Source organism: Monomorium pharaonis, chromosome 5, assembly GCF_013373865.1.
Source record: "Monomorium pharaonis isolate MP-MQ-018 chromosome 5, ASM1337386v2, whole genome shotgun sequence".
Lineage (NCBI taxonomy): Eukaryota > Metazoa > Arthropoda > Insecta > Hymenoptera > Formicidae > Monomorium > Monomorium pharaonis.
Window position 1 is genome coordinate 16,193,641 of NC_050471.1, and position 18,702 is coordinate 16,212,342.

The window sequence follows — 18,702 nt, forward strand, 5'->3', positions numbered from 1 at the left end:
CAAAAATACGTACAAAATATTTATTATAATACTTTTCTTTCTTATACATATTTTATAGTCGAATACCATGTGGTGCAAAAAATGTTTTGTGCACACACACACACGCACACGCACGCACGCGCACACACACACACACACACGGGGGGGGAGTGCAAGGGTACTTCGCACGTCCAAGTCGTTAACCCATGTACTATTTGCAATGCGGAATCGTATTGTGTGCAATTGGGTCCGTGTGCAAACGGGTCGGTGCGCAATCGGGTCCTTGTGCAAACGGGTCGGTGCGCAATCGGGTCCGTGTGTAATCAGGTCGATGTGCAATCGGGTCCGTGTGCAATCGGGTCCGTGTCCAATCGGGTCCGTGTCCAATTGCGTCCGTGTGCAATTGCGTCCGTGTGCAATCGGGTTCGTGTGCAAACCCCCATGCTTTATCCTGCGTCATTAGTGGACGCCGAACTCCCGGTAGGCTAACGGTTTCGCCAAGGGCCCGCGCGACACGCGACGGACTCGTGCTCTTCCACACGTTATAAGATTCCGTGAACAATATGCGCGACAATTATCATTAGCTCGCCAACGAGGAGGTAAAGACGATTACATTTAATCTGACGAGAGCGCAATTACAAGAAGATTCGCGATACGAATGTGACAAAATAAATTAGATTTTACGAAATTGTAAATGCGCGACGATTTACAATACAATTAACGACAATGATACGAACTCGCGATACGATCACACTACGAAAATACAAGTGACTCGGCTGCGGATCGGGACGCACACGCAACGCAATTATAATACGGAAAGGACAGCACGGAGTGAATTCACGCAGGCGGGCACGTTCGGGCGAGGTAACGATATCGCAATAAACTCGTGACTCTATTTTAACGACGAAAAGATCGTAGCAAGTTCTCTCTCAAGTCCGTGACTCTCTTGCGAGTCGCCCGACCGCGAAATTGGTGGTTTTACAATTTTCGTTCGTCTCATCAAGTCGCCTCTCTCTCGTCAGCCTCGTTCGGATCGGGATGACTTCCGGCTCCTGCGTTCTCTTACACAAAATTTCAGCCCGGGATCTGGATCGCACAATACTAGACAACGTCCGCAGCTTGAGTGATTGATCCTAGATCCTGCGGGGGCCGCTCGGTGACGTGCCCCACCTTGCCTCTGATAAGCCGGGACCTTATTGGCCGCAATTTTCCAAATTCGACTTGCGCACAACGCGCAACGTGTATGCCGCTACTTGCTGACTGATCCAAGCATGGTGTCCGATATTTTGGGGCCCCGTGCACGGGAATTTTTGCGCTCTCCTCTGCGGCAATTTCCTGACTTCTTGCCGGGCGCATCCTCCACTGCCGGGATGTTACCTTCTCCTCGACAAGGGCGTGCAAGCGATTTCTGCCGGAACTCGTGCGGGATCGGACTTAAAGTCGCCCCGTCGGGACGCCGGCCCTGCGTCCCTTCACTGGATTCTGAAAGCGCGATTCGGCAGCAATATCGGAATTCTCTCACGATAAAATTGTAGGCAAGATAAGGGCGGTATTACCTGCGGACCCCCGCTTTTCTGCAAATCCCTCGTTGTTAGTTCTCTCTATAAGTACTCCGAGGGTGCCTTCCGTTGAGACGAGGCGCCAGAATTTACAAAATAGGTCCGCTTTCTGCCACCGACTTCCGCCACATTCGCGAAGTAGCGCTCGCAAAAATCTTAACAATCAATGAACGGACAATACACGGGACGACACCCACAGAAAATATAATATATCACGCTTTCGCGTCCGCTCCCGAGCGGGAGGACGCAGGACCCGCGTGATGTTAACCGGCGTAAGCCGATAAGGCTTTTATGACGGACAGCTTGCGGTTGTCACGTCACAATACATTGTTTAATTTATTGTACATCGAAAGAGTCTTAGTTATTATTTGTTATATTTATCTTTATATTTTATGTACTCTAATACCTCATCCTATCTTTAATTTATCCATTCATAACCAGGGTTCTAAATAATGCATTACGGTTTCATTAAAAAATATTTTTTCAATAACTAATGCGAAGATCCTTAATTACGCATTACTTTCTTAATAAGTAATGCGATTTTTTTCATTACGCATTACTTTTTTAATAAGTCATGAGATTTTTTTCATTACGCATTACTTTTTTAATAAGTAATGCGTTTTTTTTTATTACGCATTACTTTTTTAATAAGTAATGCGATTTTTTTCATTACGCATTACTTTTTTAATAAGTAATGCGATTTTTTTCATTACGCATTACTTTTTTAATAAGTAATGCGATTTTTTTCATTACGCATTACTTTTTTAATAAGTAATGCGTTTTTTTTTATTACGCATTACTTTTTTAATATGTAATGCGATTTTTTCATTACGCATTACTTTTGAAATAAGTAATGCAATTTTTTTCATTACGCATTACTTTTTTAATAAGTAATGCGTTTTTTTTTATTACGCATTACTTTTTTAATAAGTAATGCGATTTTTTTCATTACGCATTACTTTTTTAATAAGTAATGCGATTTTTTTCATTACGCATTACTTTTTTAATAAGTAATGCGATTTTTTTCATTACGCATTACTTTTTTTAATAAGTAATGCGATTTTTTTTATTACGCATTACTTTTTTAATATGTAATGCGATTTTTTTCATTACGTATTACTTTTTTAATAAGTAATGCGATTTTTTGTATTACGTATTACTTTTGAAATAAGTAATGCGATTTTTTTCATTACTGTTCGCGCGTGCGTAGGGTAAACGCGATCGCACGGGGAGAATTGCCGGGATCCGTCCCGATAGAGACGCGAAGTGAGTGGTCAGGAATGCGGGAGGTTTACGGGAGGTGATAGGAATAAAGAGGAGGCGTTGATGTCACTCACACTGAATTATTTATTCAAAACCGAACGCTCGAAGCGAGGGGCGAACCGTATCTTTTACAATGTGTCGGATATCTTGATACGTCCTGATATTGCGCTGCCTAATCGACGCGGAAATCTTGCAGAGCCACGAGATCGAGGCCCTCGCGAATCCGGAGATCTTGCGCGCGATCCGACGGAGATCTTGTACGCGAGGCAGAGGACGTTCGCGGGAAAGATACGGTCACCTGCGCACGGACGTAACACTCACAACATTCACGCGGTTATGAAAATTAAGAAATGCTTGGCAGGATCGGATGAATTAATAACTCAATCGCACTATCACGGCGCGAATGATAGAGAAAGGCGGAAGTGAATCCCCGCAGCTAGGATCGGCGGAAGACGGGAGAGATCTGCTAGATTTAGGTGCCGGGCTGCGAGAGACTGACGAATTATGCATCGTAAAACAATTACGATCGGAGGCGAGAAAAGGGGTGGTAGGGAACCGATATCGAAACTTATTTGGGCATGGATTCGGACGTGCCCTTTTTGGGGTATGTTTATTTGCATAGTTACCGAGATGCATAGTTACCGGTGATGAGAGCAAACGAAAATCGCGCGCGTGAGGAGCTAGTGACAGCGCCGCGCGACTCGGTGCATCGAAGAAATGAACTACCAGGAGCTCGATGGCTGTCAGGAGCTCTCACTACTCGCGGATAAAACAGAACCGATAAAAGGGGAAAAGTTAAAACTCTTATATAATTGTTATAGTCTCGAACAATTACGCATTACTTTTGAAATAATTAATGAGTAAAGAAATAATTATTTATTAAAAAAATAATAAGTAATGCATTATTTTTTAATTTGCATTTTTATTATCCTGTTCATAACTCACTATAGTTATTTATCTTGACATACAAAAAGTCTAATCTGCATACTCATTTTACGTAGTCCATTGTAGCTTTTCCTTTTTTTCCTATTTCTATCCCATATACCATAACACTCTGCACTAAATATCTAAACCCGTCTTTTTAAAAACCTATCTTTTTAAAAAATTATTTTTTGTTTGAAATCGAGAAAATTAATCGTAATTTCGTGGTAGGATGGCATGGAGTTAAGAATTTTCTAGACCATTTCTACAATTTTGTTGCTGATAACGCCTTTTATTGTACCGTTTAATATATACTATTTCTATTTTAATACTCAATTTACAAAATTTCTTCGTCTGTTCTCTCTTATCTTATGTTAATTATTTTTTTTTATCCTTGAATCTTTTTCCTGTAAATTTCTCAGTTTCCTGTTTTTAATTAAAAATCTATATTACCTCTTATAATAATTAATTTTTTCTCTTTTTTTTCTAAAACTTTTTCTAATTTCTTTCCTAATTTTTTTTTTAAATTAGATACTGAGGCAATACAAATCTTCCTCTTTTTACTTCTAATATTTGTCAATATTCCTATCCTATTTCTCTATTCTTTTCTATTTAAGCCTAAACATGCGAATCCGGTAACTTATTTTTTATTTTATTTTATACATTTTTTCCAACAATGTTTTGCTAACAAGGGGAGATGTTCTCCGCTAGAGATGTTTCCCTCCGATTTTGCTGAGTTTTACATATGTTGTACTCAGACCCTCTTTTTATTTTATGGTGAAGTAGTAGAATGCACCTTTCAAACATTCTCGAGCAAAATAAGTTTAAAAATTTGCATGTTTCTTATATACCAGATTGTAAGAACCTATTTGCAACTAGCAATATAGCTCAGTTAGTAAGGCGCTTAACTACTACACTGCATGTTGCTGGTTCAAATCTCTCTCTCCCTTGTCTTTTTTTTAAACTGTGAAATATGTTATTATTTTTTCACAAAAACAATGTTTTAATAAAAAAATTAATAAAATTTATTACATTTAAAAATTGCTTTCTATTTTGTCAACTGGCAGTTTTATTATAAACTTTGTAATAAAATTGCTAGTTGGTTTGATGTTTAAGATTTTAATTATTTTTTATTATATTGTAATATATATTATAATTCAATGTTTTTACAAAATTTTAATAATATTTTATTGTTATTTGTAATATTTCTGTAATATTATTGCAATATTACTGTGTGCGCAGATTTGGTTTTGAAAATATTTGACATTTGTTTAAACATTTACATAAATTCGAATAATTTGAACGAGTTTATATTTATTTTTATTTTTGAAGCAATTTTGTAGTGACGATTAATAATAAAATTTTTTTATTATATGTAAGCTACAGTTATATGTACAATTATATGTAAGCTACAGTGCTTATCTCATTTACAAATATGTATTTATGAAAATAATTACAGGTGATTGCTAGAGTATTTTATTGCGTGAATCGAAGTTGGAGTGGTAAAATTTCAATTGCCGAATTAAGAAGAAGTAATTTATTGGCAATAATTGCTATGCTCGAACACGAGGAAGACATTAATCAAATCACAGCGTACTTCAGCTATGAACATTTTTATGTGATATACTGCAAGTTTTGGGAATTAGATCGTGACCATGATCTTTTTATAGATAAAGAAGACTTAATGAGACATAATGATCATGGTAAGAGAAATATATTGCTCAACTAAACATATAAAATATATTCTAGTAAGCATTTACTAACAGTAATATAATGTCATTGTTGTAATTTTACACTTAATAAGTAATTGTATAACTGTTATAACACATATACTATATTTATATTGTTTAGTGTGAAATTATAACATTAATATTATGTTAGTGTTTATTGGGATTTAAGATTGATTTTTTTGTTAATTTAATTTTATTGGATGATTTTTAGCATTATCTACTCGAATGATTGAAAGAATATTTAGCGGTGCCGTGACAAGAGGAAGTCGAGCAAAAAATAATAACAATGTACAACAGCTGGAAGACAAGATGAGTTACACGGAATTTGTATGGTTTCTTCTTAGCGAAGAAGACAAGAATCATCCAACTGCTATTGAATATTGGTTTAGGTAATTGCTGCTCTTATGATGTCTTCTCTGTACTAATTACATCAATTATAGTTATTTATCCCTTCCTTAAAAAAAGTTTGGAAAACAAGCATGATCTCACAGTTCGAGTATGATTTGGATGTTTCGTAAAACTACTTTACGCGTGATTTTCTATTTGTGTATGAAATGAATTGAAGTGTATGCGTGCGTGTGTATGAACGTCTTTCCCACCCCACCTTCTCTCTCTCTCTCTCTCTCTCTCTCTCTCTCTCTCTCTCTCTCTCTCTCTCTCTCTCTCTCTCTCTCTCTCTCTCTCCTCTCTCTCTCTCCTCTCTCTCTCTCTCTCTCTCTCTCTCTCTCTCTCTCTCTCTCTCTCTCATCTCTCTCTCTCTCTCTCTCTCTCTCTCTCTTACACAAACACGGCATACACACATATCGCGTGTAGCAATTAGATGGTTGCAGCGTCCGACGGCCGGCGATTCGGAACTTTTGGTTATTACAGTGATTTTAAGGAACACGTGTTTCTAACATAATTTCAAGACAATCTTTTCTTTACCAAAATTTTATTTAAAGCATAATTTTATGTTATAAAATAAAATAGTTAGCGACTTACGCGGTGGTAATCACCCGTCAGCTGACGTGGATAGTCAGCCGCGCCCGTGTTACGCTCGTGGCGCGCCGCTCCTGCCTGCCTTCTGTACTCGACGCGTGATTTGTTAACTATTTTGGCTTATAACTCAAAAACTACGCTTCAAATAAAATTTTGGTAAAAGAAAAATCATCTTAGAATTGCGTCAGGAATACGTCATTTTACGGACCTAAAGTTGTTCTGAATGACCCTGTATACACGCGAGCAGAAATGCCTAGCCATTTGAAGTCAATTGAGTTCCAATTTTTATATAGAATATATTACATACACTATAGAAATTCTACAGTTAACTTTAACTGGCCAGACATTTTATGTCCGCGTGTGTACACTCGGCGTAAAAATTAGGAATCGCGCCGGTTTTGCATTGTTCACCAACGCTGCACGCTCAAGAAAAATAAAATTATGATGAGTGAAAAGACGTAATACCGATTCGCCGGTGTCCAATATTCGTTTCACTTGCACTCAAGCGAGAGACGTCATTAGTATCGAGTGCGAGTGAAACAGATATTGGACACCGGCGAATTGGTACCGGTAAATAGAGTTATTCTATACGTTAACAACCCTGAATTTGTTCTGTATTCTATACGTTAACAACCCTGTATCGTCGCATTTTTTAAATATGGTTTTTGCAATATTAATTAGTGCTTCTGCTGCACCGTTGCTCTGAGAATATTTCGATGAGCTTGTCTTGTGTATAATTGTGTCCACTTGTTGACCCATGTTCTCTAGCCGATGAGCTACAAATTTATTCATGTTCCTCTTAGTGAACTCGATTCAGCCTTGACGACGATTAGGGAGGACATCGCTGCGATTGAACGCTGGGTGGCTAATAACTGCCTGAAGTTGAACGTCAGCAAGACAAAAGCAATGCTCTTGAGTAGCTTCAGGCATATTAATAGCTTTGCGATTAATCGAGACATTGTGCTAACACTAACGGCTTACCCATTGAGATTGTAAATCGCGTTTCTGATCTCGGAATCATCTTATCAGATACATTAAATTAGTCAGAACGTATCAGGGCCACTTTATATAAAATCAATGGCGTTCTCTGGAAGTTTAAAGTGAAAAACTGTCTGGCCGTCCCGCTTCATATTTGAGTGGTGTCCTCCCTTATATTTCCCAACTTTGATTACTATACAGCCGTCTTCACCGATCTCACCGGGAGAAGTTAAAATTGCGGCGGGTCATAAATGCCTACGTATGTTTCATCTATGATTTGCACAGGGGCGAGCACGTTTCGCTACATTATCGAACCTTGGGTTTGCTATCGGCAGATAACCGGAGGACCTCCTATATACCTTGTCTGCTGCTCCTTGTACTCTATTATTCGCTCTGACACACAATTCTACATTGCTTCTAATCTTCGTTCTTACATTTCTCTCTGTCCACCCTAGCGTGCCTCTTCCCTAAACCTAGCTGTTCCTTTCTGCAGAACTTCCACATTTCAGCGATTCTTTCAGTCCGCGGGCGCCATTTTTTGGAAATCTCTGCCGATGGTCATTCACTCATCTGTTTTTTATGTGATTTTAAACGCGACTTTTATTGCTATCTGTAGCGGAATGCGACAAATTAGGGGTCATTAATCCTTCTTTTCATTATTCATTTAAGGATACTTTTAATTCTCTTAATTTTTATTTCTTGGCGTGCTTTGTTATATTCGTTTATGGTACCCTTACAGCATGCTTCATGCTTTTTTGTCTGCGCTTCATGTGATTCTGTGTACTTCTTCTGTGTTTTTTCTTTTATTGTTTTTATTTCGTTGCTTTTGTTTATTCCTTTCGTGTACTTCTTCCTATATTTTTTTTCTTATTATATAAATTTGTTTCGTTATTTTGTTATCTGGTGCAAATTATCTTAACTCTATGTATTTTTAAATTTTTTAGTTTTTAAGTGTACTTTATGTACTTTTTATTACTATTCTTCTTATCAGATTTTTTCTCTCTCTCTCTCTCTCTCTCTCTCTCTCTCTCTCTCTCTCTCTGTCTCTAGCGCTGTGAGTATACTTAACGTGTCTTTTTGTGCTCTGTTTTTCGAGCTTTATTTCTGCTGTTCTCTGCCCCGAGAGGGCAGTTTCCAGATTTTTGGTCAAAGGCTATTTTGCTTGACACCCTGCATTATTGGTGGGTGTCTTCTGGGATTTTTTTTGTTAAAATTCGATTTTCCTGATGGTGTTCTTGTAATATTAACGAAATTTTCTGATGGCTGCTGTGAGTGACTGAATGCTGTTATTTGTTGTGCATGTGTAAATTGCTTGATGTGTTCATTACCAGTGTGCTTCACTGTTTCCTGGAGCCTTCTTTGGTTTACACGGAGCGGGGAATTGTCCTCGCAGAGTTTGACAATACTGATGTATGATGTATGCCATTTGAGCGCGATGATGTGTTGGCCATAATGTTGTGACTGGGAGCCAACTATTATCTTAGTCAAAAACATTGACTGTATCTCTTATGACTGAATCATTTGCTACTCTGATTTTAAATGTGACAGCCGTGAAAATACGTGATGAAAATCTGATATGCGAGATATCTAGTTGGGTATTCTGCATTCGACCTTTTGCATGATCTTGCTTGACTTGGTTGAAAGTATGTATGGACTAGAGATGGACAGATCTGTACAAGGAAATATGACGGTACACCGATTATTCGTATCAATAAAGAAGATGATCTGGAGAAATTTGACTGATTACCTCTGAAACCGAACTTAATGTCTCAAGCTAATATCGGACGCTCTACATCCTCACTAAGGATTGCACAGTTCAATGCAAATTCACTGCTGGCACAGATTGATGAAATTAGACTCTATTTTATCACAAATTTTTTCCATGTTATCTCAATATCTGAGATGTGGTTAAAACCGCATATTATTTTGGCTAATGGTTTTGAATCTCGGTATTTGAGTGATATAGTTACGTCCCTCCCATTGCATATAGTGAAATCCCAGGCTACCTACCATACTATAAATTCCAATTCTTTACTAGATGTTGTTATTGTAGATAGTAATGATAAGATACTTTCCTTCGTTAAATCTGATGTTCCATTCATTGATGGACATGATATTCTTGAATTATCTTACGTTTTTGCTTCACCGTCGAATGTAAAGCAGAAAATAGTGTCGCATGATTACAGTCATTTTGATAGGGATGCATTTCTGCTAAAGCTAGATTATTTCTCTTTTGATAGTTTGACTCTTGATTTAGTATCCTCTGAAACTGTTGATCTGTTTCTAAAATCTGTTTAGGATTTTCTGTTTAATGCCCTTGATACTTATGCCCCAATTAGATTTTTTGAGGCCACTAGACGACCTGCACCTTGGTATTCTCCGGAGCTTAAGGCGTGTAGCAGAAAGTGCAAATTGCTTTATAAGCGTGCAAAAAGAGCTAACAGTTTACTAGGCCTTGAAATTTATCATGACTTTCGTAATGCATTTATTGTCGATTTGAGGCGTGCTAGGAGTAAATACATTTATAATAAGCTAGTTGATACTCATGATTCTGGTGCTCTTTGGAGACAATTGGCTGGACTGGGGCTTGTTAGGTCCTCATTACCCTCTTTTCTTAATTTTTTTGCGCCTAATCGACTGAATTTATATTATATGTCTGTCTCTAGTACCTCCCTACCCTACTTCTTGAATAATTTTCATGGTACCCTTGATGCTATTAGGCATACTGAATTTTACTTTAATTTTCAGCAGATCTTGATGAGTAAAGTTTTGTGACTCGTGTCCAAAACTTTTTATGAATCTTGCTCTTCTGGACCTGATCATATATTAATGATATGCAAAATTGTCCCATGGTTTGTAATTGAGCTGGCTTTCTTGTTCAATGCTTGTTTTGATACTTTTACTTTCCATTAATTTGGAAGCGAGCTTATATACGTTTATTATCAAAGATTAAGATCCCATTGACGCCTTCAGATATTCGTTTCATTGCAAATCTATTTGATTTATCAAAAGATATATGAGAGGCTTGCTCATAAACAGATTATGGATTTCTTAGATGAGAATAATCTTCTGAATCACTACCAATCAGGTTTTCGTAGGACTCATAGTACTCAGACTGCCTTGCTTTGTCTATGTCACGATATTAGGAATGCTGCTGATATGAGATGCATTACTGTGTTGGTACTATTCGACTTTAATAAGGCTTTGATACAGTCTCACGCGCCATCTTACTGACTAGGCTGGCCGAAATGGAATTCTCTGAGGCGTCCCTGAGGTGGATGTATTCCTACCTTACAGGCAGATGCCAAACGATAGTTAATGGTTTTTTGGAATCTATATGGCTCCAAACATCATCAGGTTTCTCAAGGCTTTGTGCTTGGCCCCTTATTATTCTCAATATTTATCAATAACATTAGCGTTTCCTTGAAATATTCAAAGCATATTGTGTTTGCGTGACACCTAGATATATCTGAGCTGTCTCTCATCTGAACTTCACTTGGGACTGGCAATGATTCACCATGATGCGAATGTGATTGCTAATTATGCGTTACTAAATGGTTTGAAATTAAATTTTGATAAATCCAAAATCTTGATATCGGGTAGTGGTACTTACATAAATAATATTAATTTGAATGTATTACTACCTGTTGTGGTGAATCAAGTAACTTTGCCCTATGTTGATGAGATGCTTAATCTTGGAGTGATGTTTCGATCAAATCTTTCTTGGGCAGGTCATGTGTCGGCTGTCTCTCGCAAGGTTTATTTTACATGTTAAAATACTATAAAAATTAATTATCAACAAAACTTCAAGTCAAGTTTGTTACTTCTCTTGTTCTTAACTACTACTGTAGTCTATAACGATCTTACTAGTGAACTTGACTTGAAGTTTCAGAGGCTTCTGAATTGTACTGTTCGTTTTATTTTTAATTTGTGTAGAGACATTATCCCTTTAGGCGCCGATTAGGTTGGCTCGGTGTGTCTGGTCGACGGAAATACCTCCTGGGGGTATAGATGTTTCATATAGTACATAATGTTGCTTCTGTGTACCTGATTGATATCTTTCAAAAGAGCGATGAGACCTTGAGGCACTCAGCTAGAACTAGAACTGGAATGGCAGAGATGTTTCATGTTCTAACCCATAGAAAAATAATCTACCATAATTTATTTCATTTTTTGGCTGTCCACTTGTGGCATTCCTTGTCTAGTGTGATAACCAGTGTAATCTCAGATTCCCAGTTTAAGTATTTGCTATTTAATTATATTGCAACTCAAGAAGGCTTGTTGATGGGAACTGTACATTGATGGCTCTTATTAAGTATAGCTGTTTTGTTGACTTACACTTGTCTGTTAAGTTTCTGATCACTGAGTTTGAATATTGCCGTTCAAATATTATGGATTGCCTAATCTATTGTTAGATTATTATGTTGTACTATTTTATCTATATTTACTTTTTAGTTTATATATATATATATATATACACATAATTATGTTTGATTTGGTAAAGCTGTTGTGTTATCTTAATTTGTTGTATTACATTATTATTATTTACTTTTAGCTTATTTACTTACTTACAAAATATTGTTGTTCATATTAAGTGACATTGTTAACTTATAATAGTTAAGTATTCTGCTCACATTGTTTATCCTCTGTTACAATGTAATTATCAAATTTATATCTTTATTTGCCCCATAGTTTGTTGGGGCATTATTATAATAAATCAATCAATCAATCAATCAATCAATCAATCTCTCAAGCCTTTAACGCTCAAATGCACAAGTTCTTTTTATAAAGTTTGACGGCGCGCCGTTGTAGACTCTATGTAAAACGGACAAACTTTTTATTTAAGAATACTTTCGTAGGAGGTTTCGAGTGTGCTTTTTCGAATGTCGCCGAGAAAAATGGAAAAATAAGTTAAGAACATCGAGTTTTTGAGGTTTAAAAAAAATTTTTTGGTGTAAATTTTTTTTGAGTGGATTTTTAAATTTTTTTTATCATAACGGGTTTAGATTGGGATCAAAACTGCATAAAACTGCACTTTTTAATTGTACTTGAAAACTATGTAGCGCAAAAATTTTTTTAGCATGGCAGATTCAATATGGCCACCTAAATGTCAGAAATTTTAGAAATCCCCATTTTTTACGATTTTTTCTATTCAATTATAATTCAAGTTACTAATGCTCATTAATCACTAAGAAACGTTTGACCATATTAGTGTGTAACTTAAAAAGTGAAATCCAATATAGCGCTTTCAATATGGCGACTAGGATTGGCGGAAACGCCGAAGAAACTAGTCTAATTCGCAGTTTTTTCTATATTTCCGTGTATTAATGTGACTGAGGAGTACAAAAGCACAACTATGTACACTGTGTGTGAGTGTGTGTATACATACATCTAATTCAGAAAATAATTATAACTGAAAACTGATAGCATAATTAACTTCTAAATCTTTCTTTGCTACTGATTTCATGTCAGTGTTACTTATTCTCACCGCGTGGAGATGGACGATTATTGAGAATCTTTTTTTATCTTTTGTTTTCTATTTTTGTATTTTTTATATCTATTTTTTAAATAATTTTATATATTTTTACTTTTTATTTAAAAAAATTTGTTTGTAATTGAATCTAACGAGTATTTTTTAAACATGTCTTACAAAAATATAAATAGCAATGTTTACATAATTTTTTTGTTCTCACTTTACTTCAAGAATATAAAAGAACGCGAAACCGAGTCAGTTAGCTCACAGAAATATTGTTCAATAAAAACATGAGAACGAAAAATTCTGTAGTAGTAGTAGTAGTAGTAATAGTAGTAGTAGTATGTGCTTTATTGTGTCCCTTTGGGGTTTACAATCTCTGTCTTACATTTAAAATTACCAATTAACCACTAACTTACACTAACTTGATACTAATTTCTTACTTATTACTCATTCTGCACCTATTCTTTATTAACACTATCATCCACTTCTACATCTCCCAACACGCTGTTACAGCGGGTGACACTCACTTGGACACGGTTCAAGTGGCCACGTTGCATTTGGACACTGTGCATTTAGACACAAAAAAATTTATTAAAAATGTACATTAGTTATATGCACACTTAAAATTTGGCCCTTAGGTATTTGCACACAAAAAATGTCCACCGTTCACTTAGACACGTAAAAGTTGCACAGATTTCCAATACAATGTAGTGGGCAAACAAGCAGTGTGCATCTTTCCGTGTGTAAATGATCGGTGCGCATCTTTCCGTGTGCAAATGATTGGTGCGTATTTTTCCGTATACAAATAATCAGTGCGCATTTTTCCGTGTACAAATAATCGATGCGCATCTTTCCTTGTGCAAATGATCAGTGCGCATTTCTTCGTGTGCAAATGAGTAATGGGCAAGTGAGCGGTGCGCAAATAAGCGGTGCGCATCTTTTTGTGTCCAAATAATTGGTGGGCTTTTCGTGTCCAAACGTATGTTGAGCAAATGGGAAAATGAGCGGTATGCAAATGAATGGTGTGCAACTTTTATGTGTCCAAGCGAACGGTGGGCCTTTTTCGGTGTGGAACAGTGTGGAAATATCCGGTGGCCAAATTTTATGTGTGCATATAACTGGTTTACATTTTTAATAAAATTTCTTTTGTGTCCAAGTGCACCGTCTTCAAATGCATTGTGGCCATTTAAACCGTGCGTAAGGTATCATGTCCAAAAGCACCGTGTCCAAATGCACTGTGTCCGTTTGAATCGTGTGCAAGTGCACCGTTCTTGTTACAACTACCTCTATATTTATAGTTCTCTATCTCAATCCAATTTATACAATAACATAAACAAGCTCTCTTGCTAGAACAATTTCTTTTTTCACTACGCACCTTTTTACTCGCCGAGAGCCCTCTCATCATACTCTCCAGATCCTCTTTCTATTCTCTTCTTTCTTATCTTTTCTCTTTTTCCTACTTCCTACTTTCTTTATATTTACAAAACGTAGCCTAATCACATTCTTATTACGCATCCTAATCACATTCTTATTACGCATCCTAATTGCGCATTTTTATTACGGATTTTAATTACGCAACTTATCTCTAGGGACTTGCGTTTTTGTTTACATATATTTTTAATCTATATTTCCACACACACTTCATTCTAACATTTACTCGTCCTTTCATCCTTCTCTTTTTTTCCTCCTGCTCCTTCCTTTGTTTCTCATCTTTGCCGCCTGTCTCTTTTTCCATTTTTATCTTTAATCTCCTGCTCACCTGCTCTTGCCATGTTCTGTTTCTTTGCCTTCTCTCCTTCTCCTGCCACTTCCTCCACTTTCCTTCTTTCTCTCTTTTTCTCTCTTCTAGGCACCTTTTTATCGTCCTTAAGTCTCCTACCACCTCCTCTATGCTTCCGTAATCTTTTTTCAATTTATCTCTTCCTTTCTATCGAGATTCCTACACTTGATCTCACACTTTCCTTTTCTTTCCTGACCTTCTCTTAAACTCTTCCTTGTGCTCAACTCTTTTCTTCAATCCTTCTAACTCGATACCTTAGGTCGATATATCGATCATTTTCTATCAAGTACTCATATCGCCATCTGCCGCTGTCCCTCATCTTTTGTTACTATCTTTATTCTTCCACTCGAGCCTCACAACTTCCTGTACGCACGCGCTCAGCTCTTCTCCTCGATCCTCTAACATCGATCTCTCGTCGCTGCACTCGCTTTCCTCTATCCTGTTGCCGTCCTTTATCTGTCTTTCTCTTCTCGCCTTCTTCCTTTTTCTAGCCTTTACCAGCACCTCCTGACTCCCTCTCTCCTCCTCGATCCAACTTTGATCGCTGCTTTGATACATCGATCGCCATCCATCAGGTACTTCCACCGCCCTTTTTCGTCTCCCACCATGTTCAAAAAGTACGATAGAAACTGATAGAAACATATAGAAATTTGATAGAAATTTAATATGATTTTATCTGAATCTATCGTTTCTATCGGACACTAGATTTCCTGCCAGATAGAAAAGTTATAAAATTCTATCGCTTCTTATCATATCTGAAATAAACGATTAAAACTTTATCTGAATACGACTACTTTTCTATATGATCCTATCTACTTATCGTACTGAATATGAAAATTACGATTCAAGGTCTATAAGACTCTATACGAATTAATCTGAAATTGTTCCTATACGTTTCTATCAGATGTATTCCAATTTCGGCGGACATAAAGTTCTATCGTTTCTTATCGTATCTGAAATAAACGATTAAAACTTTATCTGAATACGATTATTTTTCTATATGATCTTATCTACTTATTGTATTAAATATGAAATTTACGATTCAAGGTCTATAAAACTCTATATGAATTAATCTGAAATTGTTCCTATATGTTTCTATCAAATATATTATCATTTTGGCGGACATAAAGTTCTATCGTATTTTATCGTATCTAAATTAAACGATTAAATCTTTATCTGAATATGAGTACTTTCCTATACAATTTATCTGGCTATCTTACTGAATATAAAAATTATGACGTAAAGTCTATATAAATTAATCTGAAATTGTCCCTATACGTTTTTATTAAAAATATGTTATATACTATAATAGTTTTTTATCATTGTCTATATAATTGGAGATATTTTAAACAGGGAAAAATTATTTCGCAATTTTGCCGAACATAACATTTTACCATTCTTTATCGTGTCTGAATCAAACGATTAAAACTTTATCTGAATATAGAATTATCTGAATAATTTATATAGACTTTAAGTCGTAATTTTTTTATTCAATAAGATAACCAGGTAAGATAATATAGGAAAGTATCCATATTCAGATAAAGTTTTAATCGTTTAATTCGGATACCATAAAGAACAACAGAATGTTCTGTCCGGCGGAATTATAAAATAACACAGACACACAAAAAAAAGGTTGGTCCGGCGGACTAGACTAGTCAATCCTTATGTATTTTGATCCGCTGAATACGAATCCAAAGTTGTCAAATTTAGCTCGCATTTCCTAACCTCAAAAAAAAAAAAATTTTTTTAAATGTTGGTCTGTCGGACCAGACTATATAATCAGTCAATCTTTATGTATTTTGACCCGCTGAATCCAAATCCAAGGTTAGAATAAAAGAGTTAAATATAATAGGAAAAGGGAGTGAATTTTCTACGCTATTCATTCACAGAAGCTTAGACTTGTTATAAGTATTGAATTTTCCCCGGATAATGTGCTTACGCAAGCTTGCATGCTCCGAATTATACATTTAAGATCCAAGCTGCTTTTACAAGGTGTTTTTTAAGGTTAGAAAAAAATAAGCCAATTCAGCAATTCTGACCTTGAATTTCGATTCAGCGGGTCAAAATACATAAAAATAGACTACTCTGGTCCGCCGGACCAACATTAAAAAAAATTTTTTTTGAGGTTAGAAAACATGAGCAAATTTAATAATTCTGACCTTGAATTTGGATTCAGCGGGTCAAAATACATAAGGATAGACTACTTTGGTCCGCCGGACCAACATTAAAAAAAAGTTTTTTTGAGGTTAGAAAAAATGAGCAAATTTAGTAATTCTGACCTTGGATTTGGATTCAGCGGGTCAAAATATATAAGGATTGACTGATTATATAGTCTGGTCCGCTATACCAACATTAAAAAAAATTTTTTTTGAGGTTAGAAAAAATGAGCAAATTTAATAATTCTGACCTTGAATTTGGATTCAGTGAGTCAAAATACATAAGGATTGACTAGTCTGGTCCGCCGGATCACTTTTTTTGTGTGCCTGTGATAATTGTTCCTTCTTGAAATATCTTCTATTATAAAGACAACGATAGAAAACGATTATTGTTCTATAACATATATTTGATAGAAACATATAGGGACAATTTCAGATTAATTTGTATAGACTTTAAATCGTAATTTTTCTATTCAGTAAGATAATTAAGTAAGATCATATAGGAAAGTATCCATATTCAGATAAAGTTTTAATCGTTTAATTGTGATACGATAAAGAACGATAGAATTTTATAAATTTTCTATCAAATTTCTATATGTTTCTATCATTTTCTATCCAACTTTTTAGTTAGTACGCAGCGCCGCCGATAGGCTGGTAGGCGATTACTCTTTCGTGAGTCAAATGCAGCCGACCCGCTATATAAAGACCACCCGCAACACAATTAAGACAAGCAATAATCAGTTCCTTTCGCTACGAGAGTTGTGGAAGATGTGGAAGACGATTGCCACATTACTTTTATAATTTACTCATTTTAATTGAGTAAACGATTCTGTACAAGAAAAGTAAAACGTTTACATTTTTTGAACTAGATTTACGATAGGTAATCTATACGAAAAATATGATACAGAAAGATAAAAAGTCTATCATAAGTTTCAGATAAGCAATCTAATATTTGCGAACCACGATAGAATACGATTAATTTATATAAAACATGACGATAGAAATTGATTAAAAACGATAGGTAATCTATACGAAAAATACGATACAGAAATATAGAAAGCCTATCGTATATTTCAGATAACCAATCTAATATTTACGAACCAAAAACACGATAGAATACGATTAATTTATATAAAAAATGACGACAGAAATTGATTAAAAACGATAGGTAACTATATGAAAAATACGATACAGAAATATAGAAAGCCTATCGTATATTTCAGATAACCGATCTAATATTTACGAACCAAAAACACGATTCAATTAAGTAGAACTTTTTCTTATCTGATTCTATCGGATTTTTTGAGCAGGGCATCCTTTCTCCTGCTTACAGCTTCTTTCTCAAGTTTCTTTACGCTCTCTACGTTAACTACTCTTCTCTCTATTTTTCCCATTTTGATTTGTTCCATTTTTCCTTTTTTTGGCAGAATCTTTCCTCTTCATCCTATCTCTTCTTCCAATTGTCCACCTACTTCTCACCTCCTTATTTCCAGCATTCCGTTTTCTTATTCCTTCTGGCGTTTCTTTCACCTTCTTTTCCTCATTCAAAATCAGAGCATACATTCCATCATCCACCCAGCAGCGGTGTCATTTTTCTCCTACCTAGAAAATTCTGTAAACATTGCAATTCATAATTTTGTGAAACATGTTTTGAAAATAATTATCAGATTCAATTACAAAAAAAAATTTTTTTAATTAAAAAATAAGAATATAAAAAATTATAAAAATTTAATAAAATATGAAAAAAATACAAAAAAAAAACAAAACAAATTCTCAAGTTAATAATGTTATCAGTTTTCACTTATAATTATTTCCTGAATTGGATGTACATACGTACACACACACACTTGCACACACTTGTACATAATTGCTTTTGTACTCT

The 18,702-nt window shown here is 35.7% G+C and overlaps 1 protein-coding gene across 19 annotated transcripts in view; it reads left to right on the plus strand.

Moving 5' to 3' along the window:
- Positions 1-18,702, plus strand: part of LOC105839109 (serine/threonine-protein phosphatase 2A regulatory subunit B'' subunit alpha) — a 310,192-nt gene that overhangs the window by 172,902 nt on the left and 118,588 nt on the right. For all 19 annotated transcript variants that reach the window (XR_004963295.1, XR_004963294.1, XR_004963290.1 and 16 more), the window contains 2 exons: positions 5,182-5,425; positions 5,664-5,841. Coding sequence is in view for 5 of the 19 variants with exons in the window: in XM_012685169.3 (XP_012540623.1) it covers positions 5,182-5,425; positions 5,664-5,841 (422 nt within the window). In the remaining 14 variants the exon portion in view is untranslated. The remainder of the gene's footprint in view (positions 1-5,181; positions 5,426-5,663; positions 5,842-18,702) is intronic.